The 16,810-nt window shown below is 35.2% G+C and overlaps 1 protein-coding gene across 1 annotated transcript; it reads right to left on the bottom strand.

Moving 5' to 3' along the window:
* Positions 1-1,928: 1,928 nt before the first annotated feature.
* LOC113586057 (mucin-5B-like) lies at positions 1,929-15,438 on the bottom strand. The gene is made up of 27 exons (XM_035533582.1): positions 15,420-15,438; positions 15,054-15,107; positions 14,174-14,435; positions 13,940-14,054; positions 12,661-12,751; positions 12,065-12,183; positions 11,733-11,949; positions 11,334-11,462; positions 10,724-10,841; positions 10,489-10,627; positions 8,534-8,644; positions 8,112-8,181; positions 7,697-7,834; positions 7,347-7,511; positions 7,131-7,225; positions 6,869-6,995; positions 6,467-6,719; positions 6,311-6,363; positions 5,416-5,516; positions 5,109-5,260; positions 4,791-4,929; positions 4,534-4,644; positions 4,253-4,432; positions 3,888-4,127; positions 3,622-3,778; positions 3,402-3,530; positions 1,929-2,095 (listed from the first exon to the last, which is right to left on the bottom strand). The coding sequence occupies exons 1-27, from the start codon at positions 15,436-15,438 to the stop codon at positions 1,929-1,931; spliced, it is 3,651 nt and encodes a 1,216-aa protein (XP_035389475.1).
* Positions 15,439-16,810: the final 1,372 nt, after the last annotated feature.

The raw sequence follows: 16,810 nt of genomic DNA, 5'->3' as shown, positions 1-16,810 counted from the left end.
TTTTCTATTGCATTGTTTCTGAGTGCAAACCTCAGTTGGTTACAGTTTAAAGAGAGTTTAATGTGAGGATGTGAATTCTGGAAGGAGGAAAAGAACTCTGAGAACTTGGACTGAAATTCAGGGTGGCTTTTGCTTTGTATTAGAAGGCCAGACCCCTTTTCCTATAAAACTGAGATATAGGAGCACAGGTTCAGGGTCAGCCAGCTTCTTTCAGAGTAAGGAGAATTGGGGAGCAGAGAAAGGTTGTGGGGTATAAAACTTAGAAATGAAGGTCAGAATAGAAATTGGGAATATATATTGGAATTTTGCTAGGTGGTAGGAGTTTCAGATATGGTCTTTCTCCCAAACCTCTGGGGATATATAACTCAAATATGACTAAAGAATAGGTGAAATAGTGTCATTGATTGACATTGCTTGCATTGATTGACATTGCATTTACATTTCCTCGTCTTTCTTGTCAGCAATTTTGCTGTATATGATTCATATTTTGATGTGACATAGTATGTATTCTGATTAACTTTTGACCTGTATAAATGCCAGTATCTGTTTTTTAAATTTAGATTTGAGAAAATAAGTAAGATCTGCTAATGAGTAACATAGCTTATGTTATGTTATATACTATAATTTTATATGTCTTGTGTCCTTTAATGCAATGGCCTTCAAACTGTAATGTTTATACACATTTTAGTCTTTGATTTTATATACATACATTAGAAATGCATTCTTTTTAATCATTTATTAATGCTTTGTAAAAAAATATCTATACTAAATGCTCTTGTGCTCTCTTGGAAAGGCATAGTTTAACTAAATGAGTTAGAATTCTGTTTCATCGCATAGCTGGTTAGTTGCAATAGCTTTGCTATCTTAAATTGCTTATTATAGCTAATATCTTGGTGACATGACTGAGTGTTCTGCTACTCATTCACAATTTTATCTCTGACCTGTTAACGCTACTTGAACTACATCCAAATGAATGATTGAAATTAAAGGATACAGGATATTGTAGTTATTTTAAAAAGTAATTTTTTTCTGTTAAATACCATTTTTGCCAGTTAGTGCCTGGTGTCAAACTTTCCATAGCTAGAGTGATTTAAAAAGAAATTACCCTGTTCAATCTCTATGTCACCTACTGTATTTCTGTTATATTCTATTATGTTCTAAGGTGAGTAGTACAAAACATATCAAGCTGTAAATTTGATTTGTATTGGTAAAAAAATTAATTCTGATTTAATGTGTCCCTGGTCAAATGGCTGAGCAAGAACAAAAATAAAAATAAAAGTTGTGGCTCACACAAAAGTTTCAGCACAGTAATATATATCCACAGTAAAGATATCTCAAATTGTAGCATTTACCTGGTACACTTGTGGAAAAATTAAATGTAGTTGTTGAAATAAATGTTGGTGGTAGAGATGTAGGACAAGGATATAGTTGTCTTTTTGTTTTTCCATTCTCTTTACAGATAGCTGTTATACAGTTGCCAAGACCATCTGTAGTGTTATAGATTGTGTGTCCATATGGATATGTTTTTCCATCATATGTACAGGTACAAGCTGCAAAGTCAGAAGTGAAGTTAGTTCTTAAACTAATTAACAGCTAGTTTTAACTTAAAGATAATTTTGAAATGTCACTTACCTTTTACATCTGTTTTGCAGTTGATTTTCATAGAATTGCAATGGCTTCATGCAATACAAAAATTGTTTTTTATTTATAGTTAATAATAATAACAATTATTAAATTGCTAATAATAATAGCATAAAGATCTAACATAAGATCATTAGTTTAAACACCACCATTGTAACATATCTTGGAAAATGCTTTATTCATAGGAGACCAAATACATTCATTTAAAATGCAATTCAAAGTCCTTTATGTTAGCTTATGTTCATGAAATAAGAATAAAACAAAAATTTAATAATTATGTTCTGGTATCAAGTATAAACATACCATATCTGACAGTTTTCTGTAGTGGGGACGTCCTCTCCATTGCTATAATGCTTCCCTTGCTGGTCATAGCAACCGCAGTTTTCTTTCACCACACATTTCATTTTGTCCTCGTGAAAGTATGGCTGATCAGCAGGACAAATGGGATAACAGCCTGAAGAAACAAACGTGTGTCAACAAATATTGTCATTTAAATTAGTTAAACAGCAAAATGTGGTTCCATTCTACACCATGTTTTGACTAATCACCAGCATGGTTTTTTTTTTCCAGTAGTTTAACAGACGATTTTTTTTATTTAATGGATGTTACACAATCATATTATCAATCAATTATTAACTCTCAAAAAAATTACAGGCATGTAACAAATATACTAGAACATATTTTCAGACAATTTATATGTAAACATTGCAAAAATGTAAAATGTATAACAGGATATTATTGAATTATACTATAAATTAACCTTGAAATGCCATGTGTATCAAATATGACGCACATGTTTGGGAGGATTGGATTTTCTCATCTAACGAAATGCCAGAGACATCTATTTCATTTCGTTGGAATGTGTTATGCCCCTTACAGGGAAATTAGTGTACTGTAAATGTGCTTACTATATGTACAATTCAAAATGGTTGCTCACACATGTAAATTGCACAAGAATTTCTCAAAATGAATTAGCTGAATTGAAGCTATATATATATATATATATATATATATGTATATGTGTGTGTGTGTGTGTGTGTGTGTGTGTACAATATTTTAATATGAGTACTTAGTACATTAAACTATCTTTTAAAAAAAGGTTTAGTAATTTGTTGATGAAAATGTGCATATAAAATGTGATACTATGTTTTGTGTGAAAATGTGCTTATTAAATGTGATGCTGTAGATATTATGTGTAATAAACGACAAGTTCATCTTTTTGTTGCATTTCATTGCAGATTGGTGGTTTTAGCTATCAAGTAGTATTTAAGTGTTTAAATGACTGTTCTTTTGAGCAGTAAAATAATAGTTTTTTTTTTTTTTATTTACTGACTATCCTGATGCGGTTCCAAAGCTTATCTCCCACAACATTGATTGAACATATATTCAGGTCTGGAAAAAATAAGGGAAGACAGAAGACCATCACTTATGAAGGTTAAATGGGTGTTCTGGCCACTGTGCTAAAGAGCTGGCTTGTTGGTGTGGTGGTTAGAAGCTCATGGGTACCTTCTTTATACGTTTTGTGTATTAGGTTTTACAGAGTTTACAGAGTATTTTTTCTCTCCCTCTCTATTTTTTTCTGTTTACTCTGATCAGTGGATCAGAGATGATTATTAAATAAATTTTACAGATCAAACATGAAAACAATTAAATGTAATAATCTCACCTGCTTTCACTCTTTCATAGTTAATTGTTTGCATTTTAAAGTCTATCTGTTAATCAGTTTTAGCTGTTAATTAATCTAAAAATAATTTGTATACCTTCCAGGGGTGGTATCTGACTAGAACAATTCCCAGAGGGGTTCCTGCAGGTCTTCATACAGGGGACGCCACAAGCCTTGTAGTGCCACTCACACTCATGAGGAGAGTTGTAGTAGTCACAGAACAATGCTGGAAGAACAATATAATTTTACGTTGAAATGATTTTTTAATTATATTGTTCCTGTTGTCCAGCAACACTAAATTCTATTAAGTGACTTACGGCAGACTTTAGGGGTTCTCCAAGAAACACAGACTCCAGCCTCAATACAGGCTTTTGCGTATGCAGCTACAGCAGTGCAGTAACACTCACAATCTCCACCAGTATCACAAGCACATGTATCTCTCACACAAGCATCATAGAAAGGAGCTGCATCCACCTTGTCAGGAAAATGCATAAAATCAACAATTTAATGCATGCAAAAATAAAAATCAGCAAACTAAAAAACAACTTAGTCTGATAAAAAAATAGCAATTAAAATAACTTACTTGAGTGTGGCAGGTTGTAAAACCTTCACCCATAATGATGCTACATTGTTTCTGGGCCCAAGCTTGGCGGTACAGGTTATAGAAACAGGGGTTGCTGATGTTGGTAGAATCAGGACAGCTTGAAGACTGTTTCCAGCTGTTTCCAAAATCTAAGGCATTATTTACCACTCCCTGATTTCTTAAGGTGAAGTCATTGTTTGCATTCCCATCATAATTTCCACAGAGACCACAAACAGCACCCTGTCATGAGAAGTCAAAATAAATGCAAAGTTTAGAAAATACTGGATCATTGTTTCTGGGCAGAGCAGAATAATCTTAATAATTATAATAACGGTTCATATTTCTGTTCTGTTCTAAAATATCACCTTGAATTCTGGACTAAGCTTGATGAATATACTGGTCTTTTGGTCCCACATAAGAATAAGGCCATTTTTAGCCTCAATCACCAAATAAATTCCCATAAACATGATCTGGTAGGGAATTCCATCTCCTCCATCTCTTTGGATAACTTGATAGCCTCCATCTGTTAGTATGATCTCATTACTCTGAAAGAAGGAAGTTAGTTAATTAGGTATTTAGTGTCACTATGCTAAATACTAATTGTGTAACTCAGTATGCACTACAGCAGAAGTAAGCCAACTCTTACCCCCAGGAAGAGCTTGACTGCCTTTGAGCAGGTGGTACCAGTGGTTCCACAGGGAAGGTTTTCAGAGATGACTCTAAAAGTGCCACTGGTATTGCTATGACCACAGTGATCCTGATCATGCCAAAAATTGTATTCTATCATTTTTATCAATTCAATCAATTTTGGGCTGATTCCTTTACCATTAATGTGATGTTTTAATTTATGAACATGAAAATAAAAGTACTCAGTGCATTGTTAATGGGTTGTTATTTACTTACTTTGACAAGGGTATATTCACAATTTCCATCAAAAATGTATCTTTTGCCATCAAATGTGGTATAATGTCCATCACCATAAGTTGCACAGGTTCCATGGCACAAGTCTGTAGTGCACTGCCACTTCCTATTTTTGCATGAGCTGTATTCAAAATAGAAACAGAAACTTTGATTTTTGCACCTTTTTTAAAATATAAAATTCAGAAATATAAAATAAAGCCAAAACTAAAGCTGAATTCAGTGAATGCAAGGTTAACCCTTTTGGCTAACAAATTAGGCAATATCTATACATAGATAATATGAAAACTAGGATCTCTTTACCAGGTATTGCAATCAATATTGATGGTATCTCCTGGTTGGTAAAGAATACTGTTATGAACACAAGGGCAAAGGTCTTCCTTGATGCAGTTTCCTTTTCCATCAGATAAAAGCCCAGAGGGACACATGCAGCCTGAAATGCACTCTGTGCTGATCTGTTGTGGAATGGTTTACTCTTAGTATACACACTTCACATGCAACATCAATATCTGTAATTATCACGACTTTAAATTGTTCTTATGTATTTATAATAGCGCCATCATTATATTATTATTATGGTATGTCCTCTTCACATAACTCCATTACTCACACAGGCCATGTCTAGCGTGTTACAGCTTTTCTGGCACTCAGAGCCTGTAGATCCTGGGCTGGCCTCTGAGCAGTTGAAGAATACCATTGGTGAGGAACAAGCTGAAATTAAACGTTGCATATCTCAGTAACAAGATTCTGTCTATGGTGAGAAAATGGGGTGTCAGTAGTCTCTGAATTTCTCCTAGACATAACACTAACCACCAGTTAATTTAGAAGAGTTTTTTTCTTAACTGGCTACCCTGACTTCTAGACCCAAGGCACTACAACAGGAAGTGAAAAGAGCCCAGTTCCTCACTTCAGCATCACTATTACACATACTGGACATATACAGTATGAATTGCTTTACTCATTTTGAACAGAATATCAGTTTGTAGCCATCTGGCATTCAGTACCAAAGTATTTTGGCTAATGCCAGGAAGAGTTTCTACCCTCTAGCTGTAAAGCAGCTGATGCACTCAGTGGGCTGTGACCTCCATTATTTTCCCATTCCTCTAGGTTACATACTTCATAGTACCTCTGCTGTACACAGCAAACTATATCTCTGTATTATTTAGACATATGACATTTTTCCTCTTTTGACCTCAGCAGACTCACACAACTCACACAACATACACCGTTTGAATTACCCCTCAGTTGTACCAACCTTACCAATCTTTTTGTCTTTTCTGGTCCTGCATATTGTAGATTTATATTTACAATGTAGGCTGTATATTGTGTGTTACGTATTTATCTATAATAACATTTTTAATTTTACAGATTTTAATCCCAATTTTGTTTTTACATACACGGATAGAAAAAGGATGTGATGGAAGGAAAGCTTTTCAAAAAGCAGAAATTCTGAAGAAAGCTAAATTTAATTTAATTAATGGATGTTAAATTGTGGGAGCACTCACATGGGACATCAGTGGAATGTCCGATGCAGCTGAGAATGCCATTCTTGCAGGTGCTGAAACAAATTCATTAATTTTTAAGGTAAATCAGCCATCAGGTTCTAATCTGCATCAAGATATGTAAAGATGCAGTTTGCAGACACTGTAAAGAAGCCCTACCACATGGTCCCATCCTTAGTGATGACCTCCCCAGGAGGAATCACTGATCCTTTGTAGTAGCAGGAACATTTAGCTGTTGGAACACATTTCCCCTCCTCATCAAGATATGTTCCCTGAGTACAGATGCACCCATCCACAGGCTCAAAAGTGATTGCACAAGTGAAGTCTGGGTCATTATGGCAGCGGCAGGACTGGGTACTGTTTTGAACATCATAGGAGTAGACCATGGTGCTGGGGCAATTGGCATATTTCCCTGTGAACAATAATTGCCCTGTATTAGTAGCAACACATTTTGTGCATATCCATACTAGCTATACTGGCAGGAGTGAGCAATGTTATTTATACTAAGCACACAATTTACAAATGTTTGTGAGTGATAACATTTAGCAAATAATTACTTACTGCATGCTGCATTCCTCCAGCCATTGAGAATTATACCTTTAGAAGCACAAGCATGGGCATATGCAGAAAGTGCTGCACACATACAGCTCTCACTCTTCTCACAATTACATGTGTCATACATGCAATTCTGCTCAGTTAAAACAAGCAAAAAATGAACATGGTTAGGTCTTAATCTTATTTCCTAAGCCTACCTCCTAAACATCCACAGGAAATATTTATATACACATGAAATATAGTGAACCAACTATCCACTGTGGTATACCTTTTGATAGATATCTGGACTGATCTCACTGTGGCAAGGCGCAAACACACCATTAGGGTCTGATAGCAGCGAGCACCAGTGCTGAGCATATTTCTCTATAAACAAAGGTAGAAGCAAAGAGATTAAAGATGTTTACTGTAGCAGGAGAATATGCTGCAACAGTGTTAATGAACACTGAAGAAACTGCATGAAAATGAGACAAAAATTGAGATGTACCATTCTCCAAGCTCAGACTGCAGGGGTTTTCAAAGGTGTTCTTCACTTCCCGGCAGTTAGCTCTGGTCCTCCAGCTGTTGGCAAAACCTACACCAGTACCCTCACGGGATCCAGACATCGTTGTGAAATCGTCACTTTGGATGTTGTTAAAGTTTCCACAAAGGCCTAGGAATAGTGAAAGACGAGTTGACAATATTCAGTATAAGTAATAATACTGTAATTATTCAAAGTACTACAGCATAAAAATAGTACTTTGTTATTTAATGTCTTCACTTATTTATAATATGTAATACTTAATAACATACAAGAGTTAGATGAAATAATGTATGAATAGTGGGCCTTTAACCTACCAAGTACATTTTGCTTGTGAGTAACATCTAAGGTTATATAAACCTGCATAACAGGTATAAGCTGGATCTCTATCTGAAGTCCAAAGGATGTCTGGACAATGATGTAAAAAGTGGTCGGTCTGAAAATATTCACACCCGCTGCAAAGGTTTTGTAAAGAGGATAAATATATGATCAATATGGACAGTTTTATCATGAAATACTATGAAATATGAACCATTTTTTCATACTTATTCATCAATTTTCAAAATTACAACAATATCCACCCCCTAATTCATTTATACCTACCCCTCCCACCTCCAAAAATGAATCACTTGTTGGTTTTCTTTGGATTACATATATGATAGCTGTGCACATTTCCTTTGCATTTATATGTATCAAGCTTTCAGAAATAATTTTACTATTATAATTACCCACCTGTAGAAATTGGCAGCTGAGAAAAGATTCTGTTGACAAAAACCTTTCCATCAGGCAGGATGTTGAACACCTGTAAAGTGATATGTCTTTTTCAAATTATGATAACCTTAAAAGATCCTTAAAATAAAGTTTTTTTAGAGAAAATTACGTAGTGGTTAATAGTGTGTGTGCTCACAGGTGCACAAATGCACTTGCATGCACATGTGTGTGTGTATGCGCATGAAATCATCTGAAGTGTATTTTCTGTTTAGAATGAATGTTTTAATCTCAAAGCAAAATTGAGCAGGTAATGTACCACAAGAAGCCAATGGCTTTGACCAGCTTCCTCAATATTTTTTATTACTCTAACATATTCCCCATGAAACCCCCATGAGGTTATATAAATAGTCCTTGATTTTTTTTAATATATAGAAAGTATTTACCGTGATGCCTGAAGACAGAGCCAGGGTAATTCCCTTCAGACAAGTCTCTGTATCAGTCAGACCACATTTCACCAGGTCTCCTACAACTGTGAACTCTGTACCATTGGTTTGCTAGGGAAAAACAAATAATGGCAATTCTGAACTAATATAAAGGAAAAGGCTATACATTTTGCAGGACATTTAGACTATACCTTCAAATTAAATTCGTTAAAGTGCTTTTTAGTGGATATACATGCAAACACAAACTACCGAACAATGAGCAATCAAAGATCAAAAGTCACAACTTCACAATGTGTTTCAGTTGGCAGACTGGTATTTGGCACTCCAACAGCAGAAGGCTTTGAAACAATAGCAAGGAAAATATACAACACTATATATAGATCATTTTCTGTCAGGAAGCATAATTGATATGCCAACGCATCTACCGAAATATTTCAGCAAATTTATATGCATTTTTAGTTGTCTCTTGAAAGAAAGGATGTGATCTCACGAATGAAACAGAGATTGCACTTATTGCAAGTGGCAGAACAGAAGCCTTGTGGTATCATGGAGTTTTATAGAGTTCCTATAAATATTTCAATAATATATTTTTTAAAAAGCTTAAAGAAAGAAAATGGGCATCAATGAAATCTCACAGACTTTAAAAAAAGACCTGATGACAAGAGAAATTTGATACTGAGTAGAAGTGTGTAACATTGATGCTATGGAATTGATAAGAATTGATAAAAGCTGAAACCAAAACAGAGTAAGGACAGCTTCTAAAAGTTGGCACAAATATACTTGTATAGAATATGTGTAGAATTCAGAATTATCTGTTCTATTATAGTCCAGAAAATGTAATGGAATGTGGGAAAATAAAAGTACACAATTAAGAAAGGAAAAGGTATTTAAGAACCTTTTTAAGAACCAGAAAAATGCTGAGGACAAGAATGCAGACTGGGTGGAGTATTAAATTCAAGTTAGTGTTTCCTTTAATAAATCAAGTGATCAGGTACACACATTCACTGAAAAGAAATCAGCGCTGGAACTGAAAGGAAGAGGATCACGAAAGGTTTGATGTCTATGCTTGTCAACTCTGTCAACATTAAAGAAAACAAGAAGGTTATCAGCACTATGGTTTAAAATATATTTGTAGTACAATTGTTTTCTATTTATTTTGAGAAAAAAAATAATTTTACATTTTAATATATGTCACATTTATTATCGGTAAATAATACATGTGACAGGCTAAAATATAAGCATGAACATCTGATTCTGTCATTAGGGGCATAATACATTTCATTTTATTGATTAAAGCAAGCATGTTATTACTTGAATTACTATTGAATAAATAAAGCATAGACAGCTAAAATTTCTTTTTATCTAGGATGCGTGTTGGAGGTGATGCCTTTGCCAACAGATTCACAAATGAGTTGTAAAGGAGGTGGAAAAGCTAATGAATGAGACCTTGACACAAAAAGACTGACAGAAGTAAAATGGTCAAAGAAACTGAAAATAGTATCTGGAATGCAAAGTGGTCACTGAGATGGAGGGAGGACATGAGCCCTATTAAGAAAGTAAAGTATATGGCCATTGACCCATGGTAAAGAAAATCTAAATGTGTGTCAATGTGCCCATATCAGATGTGATAATAACAAGACGTTTGTTATGCATAGTCCCACAGACATGGGACTGTGCAGAAAGCTCTGGAGCAATTTTTGGAATGATGTATGAAAATAAAGCTCATTTTGGAATCTAACCAAGATCAATATGTTTGGTTAGGGAATATCTCAAGTAGCAATAAGCTGTAATGATCATCTATCATTCCAAAGGTTTTGGATCAATGCAGAATTAAACAACCCTTAAACTAAATTACAAACACCCTCAGTCCACTAATAGAAGAGCTGCCAGTTTTCTAAGCGCAATACCACCAATATTATTGACACCATCCAAAAATATGGCACTGTTACACTGACCTTGGTGAAGATGTATGTACAGTCACCATGGAAATTGTATGTCTTTCCATCAAATGTAATAATGTGAGAGCCTCCCTCCACGGAACATATCCCAGGGCAGTCTGTCTCTTTGCAGGTCCACCTATTAGAGGTACATGTGCTACAAAGAAAAAAAAAAATGCGTAAACTAAAAGGTCACATAAAGACCTTTAAAGAATATATATATATATATGGCAGGGAGAAGTTTCTTACTGACCATTCCTTACAGTTGCCAGTGAAGGTCTGACCAGGATGATAGATTTTTCCTTTGTGGGTGCAGGAGCATTGTGTCTTATCAATGCAGCCTTTACCAGTGAGGTCATCAAACACATAATCTGGGATGCAACACAATATTTAAGGTATTATATGTATTAAATCCATTTGAAGTTAAATATAGGACTGTTTGCATTCAACTACTAATCAAACTAAAACAAGTAATTCATAGCAATTTTATTAAGTGAGCTAGTGAGACCTTTCAGACAGTGCTGGTATTACATACACTGAAGGATTAATGAAATAAAGGGAAATATTTATGTCATGGGTGGAGAACGTGTGTAAAAAAGAGGAAGCAAGAGTGAGTTTCAAATCAAGGATTTAATGAAACAAAGGAAAACTCAAAACTACTGCTGAATCTAAATGTAACAAACCCACAGTCATATCAATAACCAATGAAGAGGTTATAACAGAAAGTGGTCTTATAAGGAAGAAAATATAAAAGTAATGCCACAGAGTAGTGTGATATTACGAATGCTGGCATTAAAAAATAACACACTTTTCCAAGTTATAAGAATGTTGTACTATAATGCTATTTTTGAAGCTGATAGTACCTGCAGGGCAGAAGCATCCATCGATACAGTGGTCCTCACAAACCTGACCTCTATCAGGATTTGAACATGTATCAATGCAGGGGTTCCCACACTCCTGGTGCACCATGTTTTGCTGAGGACATGTTTTGGCTGTAAAACAAGTGTTGTCAGTTGATTAATAGCAAGGATTACCGTCACAAAAATGTACGAGGTATTGAAAACAATGGGAATGCACAGAAAAAGCACACGATGCAACTTGTAGAACAGAACAGCATTTGAAATGGCAATGCTTTAGAAAAACAGATCAGCACTGTTTTGGGAATTAAACAAAATGTTGAACTAACATCATCAGCTGTGATGCTGTATGATTCTTAAATGAGTTGAAACCACACTTTAGTCTAAACATTTGGTAAGACTTACAGCAGAACTGTTCTGTCCTCCATTGGCTAGGTTTCCCTCCAGCATGTACACACTGGCGAGAGAACTCTGAGATGGTGCTGCACAAGCAGAAAATGCTGGAATTACTGCTGCATTGGCACATGTCTGATTCACATGCCTTGATGAAGAAATCAAGGGCCACAAGGTTTTTGCAGCTACTGAAGGCTGGCCCTGAGAGTAGTTGCTCACACACTGAGGTCTACAGACAGCAGAAGACAGGAATGCAAATTACTGAACACTACATCCATAACTTTTGTAATGCAATGAAAAGGGTTTTTATATAAAATATGAAACAAAACTAACAGAGATTGTACCAGTTTTGTGCAATTTGTACTAATCTCCTCTTCTGATGTAGGGGCTAATGCAGTACAACTCTCAGTTGGATGATCCATCTTTGCAAAGTATCCATACTCAGATGGAGAGATCTCAACGCCTTGATGGTTCAAGAGAAAACATCAAATGGTTATTGTCATTGTTCTCACAACCATCTGTAAAGGTGATAACACTTTCAACACTACCATCTAAAGTTAATTACATGTAGCATTGTATTAGTATATTAACTTGTAATGTCAGAGCAGAGCCTTGTAATATCTGCATGTTCTAGAACTTTGAATTGATAAGCAGCAGTTTGGGTTTACAACTGCAAAATCCAAATCATCCTAATGTATTGTATACTGCATAGCTAGAGTTTTGTTAGGCTTTAACCCTAATGTTAACCTACACACAACATTAATATTTGAAGTATTTTATAAACTTTCAATATCTAATTCTTTTTTTCATAGGACACAATATAAATGAAATCAATTATTGACATGAAGTATAAAAACACTAACACTATATTGACTTTGGAACATTTCACAATGAATGTCAACCTGGAGCCTAAATTCTTGTTCTGATCCAGAAAACCAACCATTTTTGATGAACTCATTGTAGAGTTGCACTCCATTAAAGTCACCACATAGTCCACAGGTTTGATTTTTGTATTTGTTGTCCAATTCCACCTGGAGAAATGAATGAACACAGAATTTTACATTTATGGCAAAAGGTATAGAGAACCAATGGTTATTCCACATTTAGAACCTAAGAATCTCAAGTTTTCTTTTTAAAGTTTACTTGATTGGGTGTACCACCCAATCAGTAATCTATAGAAAGCATCAGAAATATCAAGAAATACATCTTTTAGTTTGATGAAGGACAATATTATTCTTTTTATAAATTATATTTCTGTTCAAAACTATGATAGATATGTATTTCAGAAAATGTAAGAATTTGTAAGTTGTACATTTCATAGGAAATAGATATATACCTTGTATATTCCAGTGTGTTACAATACTGCAAGGAAACTCAATAGCAATATAGTGATGATATTATTTGCATAATAGCATTTTGCCAGCATTGTGCATGCTCTAGTCAAGTAATTGTGTAAGCACAAAGCTCATTGGAGATACCATTGTCATCCTCTGTGGAAACATTCTAACTGCATGCCAAGCCACAATAGACTACAAACTAATTTATGTACACTAGTCAGCAGGTGATTAATCATTTTGGGCTCACCCATTATCTAAGGCAGGAACAACAATTTTGTGAATATGGTCAAAAATAGATACTAGGGATCTCTGTTTATTATGACCTCATAAGCACTTACTGAAAGCTTTAGTGCTAAATGCCATGGTCAAAGATATGAATAAGTCATTGTTATTACTACTGCTTTCTTTCCTCCTTTTGTTTGAAGTGAAACTACTAAGACATCAATTCCTCTGAGAGTCAGTTGTAGCCTATATGAGTCAGCATTTCTTTGACTAGAAACCTTTTATTCATTATTCAAACTCAACTTTATACCTACACAATTTGAAGTCTGATATGCACCACAAATTGATATCCTTTACAACATTGTTTTCTCTTGAAATTCACCTGTGTATTACAGTCTTTTTTATTTAATTTATTTTGATAATGTGATTCAGGAAACTGTGCATTAATGGAACTTACTTTTAAAAGGCCAATGAATATTCCACTGAAAAATCTAAACACTTTCAAAAATCAAAAGACCCCTCCTCAATACAATAGATCAAAAATAGTAACAGTATTCACTGCAAAAACACACATAAAGTCCCACTGGGACACTTTTCTGGGAAATGCTCCTCCTGTTGTGTAGTAGTTAATTATCACAAACAACTGGATTTTCCACTCACCATGAGAGCATCATCCCCATTCCACAGTGCCACAAGCCCCAGCTTGGCTGTGACTTTGATGTAAGAGGGATTTTTCTCAATGAACACTCCAAAGTGTCCGAATGGCAGATTCACCCTGTGGAAAATGCACATTCACTCACAACCATTTCCAACTACAAAAGGAAGCACTTTGAGGCCCACCTAGGACCCTTAAAACACTTGATGGACACTTTGGACTTTAAAAGCACTACTCACTCATGGCCATCCACAATGATGGAGCTCTTGGTAATCTCCAGTGTTGTGCCATCCAGCTTCATGGTGATCCTGCTGATTGTGGGCTGGTCATTCACCACTTGCCGCCTCATCTGAATGTTAAAGTCTTCATAAGTGGCACCACACTGTGAGGTCAAGATGTAGTTGCAGGTCGATGGCAGCTGGAAGATGTCCCCATCAAATGTTTTGAAGTGGTAGTTACCCCATGTGCTGCAGACCCTTTCATTGTGAGCAGGCTTCACACCTGTGAAACCAGAGATAATACAGAATATAGTCTACTTTACTCCAATCAGGACGAAAACTGTAGCAAATTCCTGGCCATAAATATATCACTGACCAATAAATAAGTAAGCATTGTGAGAAATAGGAAGGTTTTGCCAGCAATGTTTTCCATTACATGATTTCAGTAGGACTAATTTGATTTCATTTGTATTTTAATTAATTTGGAATTTGTAACCAGCCATGAGAGCTGGTTAATTTTATCCATATTTACTCATGTATTTAAGTATAAATTGGGACATTTTGAATCTGTAGCACAAATCCTATTAAATACAACTCATTTATCTAAAGAAAGGAGCATGTAATCACTATACAGGATGTGTTACACAATAAACTCTGAAGGATGGTGTATACCTTGGATAACCTTTCTGTAATGAAATACATTCATTTGTTCCTTCATGCATTCATTTAATAATCCTGTTACATGCATTCCATTATTCTCTATCCATGCTCTATCAATCTCTTTTTAAGTACACTGACTCATTTGTCATATAGTCTTACAGGAACCTTGGTACAGTTAAGACCCAGGGACCTCTCAGTAGAGCTTATAAGGTGATTATCTTTCAGTGGATGTGTGACCCACCTGCTATCATGGATATCTTGGACACAGGTGGAATGATGTTGACTTGTCCGTCTGCTGTTGGAGCAAAGAGCAGAACAGTGATTCTCATGTATTTACACAAATAATGTACTCAGACCCCTAATGCCTTTCAAGGACTTTTATTCATTAATCATATTTCACAATAGAAGGATAACTGGAAAAACAGGACATGTGTTTTTCCAGGGGCTCTGCATTGGTGAAACAATTCAGCCACACTGTAGAACTTTAAATTCATAGAAGTAGTGCTGATTTGTAAGATTGCTGACAATGAACAAGTGGTATAGAGTACCAAATAGGCAAACGCATTATTCTACCTGTCTGAATGGTGCTTAATCCAATGGTAAGTACCATCCATCTGAGCATCCATGTCGGTATCTCTCTATATTTCCCCATGATGGTCCTGTGGGTTCAGTGATGGCCCACAGGTGTTTAAGATAGTTCACTTACCTGAGCTTTAGCTTTTATACCACCTGCTATTGTGTGAAGGCCAAGGAGGGGCAGAACTTGGCTCTTTACCAACATGTCAAGGGCTCCCTGATTTTAATGTACTTTATTCCTTATGAACTCACAATTTCAGTGTTGTGCACTGCCGAAGACGTACAAGGTTAATCTTTTTTCTTTTTTCTTTTTTTTTAAATACAGTATAGCCTTTTACTTTTCCTTGGAATTAATCACTGTTTCAAGATTTCAGAAAATAATTTGGACATCACTAACATCATCAAAATCTATGCTGGCTTTATTTCTGTTGGAATTTATTAGCATATCATATAGTCCTCCACTAATTGAAGTATTCACATATTTTAAAAGGTTCCTGTGGTATTTTTATGGGAGTTTATTAGTTTCATTTATCTTAATTTGACTCATTCTGTGCATACACATGCCTGTGCAGGCGTGTACCTGTTAAAAGATTAATTGCCAATTGTGTCTCATGACTTCACACTCTTCTTGGCATTCCCTTTTGTTATACTTATCTCTAACATCAAATTTACACAAAGAAATTAAAAGCTAGTCATTCAAAATGAATAAAACCCTAGGTATCCTTTTTGCTCCGTCATACACAAAGTATGCATCATATCAGTAACTGGCCATTGTTCTAATATATACCCATTCAGAGGGGTGTCTCAAGTAACAACACTTTTCTATCAATATGAGCATACCTACAAATAGTTATGGGTTTTCTTAAAAGGCTACAAAATTAATGTCTTCTGTAAGGGATTTTGTGTATGTGTGTGTGGGGGGTGGTGGTGGGGAGTCGGGGGGTGTCATGTGTGCCAACCTCACAGTATTTCTGGGAGAGGATAAAGTTATTTTAATTACATGAATTGCACCTAAAAGCACACACTTAATCTCATATCACTCGTGATGAAGTTCTGTATTTTATGAAAGCCATATTTATGTACTTATTAAAATATGAACTTACTGTATTATGCATTCTATTAAGTACCAAATGAAAGACCTATTCCATGAAAAACCTAAGTATGAATTTTAATTAGAAGTATTTGGTGCCATTTAAACTGCCCATTTGTTTGTTTTTGACTCATATCAAAGTCACACGTGCACTTAGGTTTGGTACTTATCACATTTATTTAATGCCACACCAAAATAAATCAAATAAGAGATTATATATTAATTAGATTCATTCCTACATCAAAGGTTCAAAGATTTGGGGTAGAAACCAAATATTTAGTGTACATGACTTCTTGTTTATTTGTGACCACTTCACATTAAATGTACAGAAC

Source organism: Electrophorus electricus, chromosome 1 (genome assembly GCF_013358815.1).
Source record: "Electrophorus electricus isolate fEleEle1 chromosome 1, fEleEle1.pri, whole genome shotgun sequence".
Lineage (NCBI taxonomy): Eukaryota > Metazoa > Chordata > Actinopteri > Gymnotiformes > Gymnotidae > Electrophorus > Electrophorus electricus.
This window is presented reverse-complemented; position numbering and strand designations above follow the sequence as displayed.

Excerpts from the sequence above, each read along its gene's own strand:
- LOC113586057 (XM_035533582.1), bottom strand. Across the intron at positions 6,996-7,130 it reads GTCCAGATATCTATCAAAAG|AATTGCATGTATGACACATG; the intron begins GTATACCACAGT and ends TTAACTGAGCAG. Across the intron at positions 3,779-3,887 it reads TTACAACCTGCCACACTCAA|GTGGATGCAGCTCCTTTCTA; the intron begins GTAAGTTATTTT and ends TTTCCTGACAAG.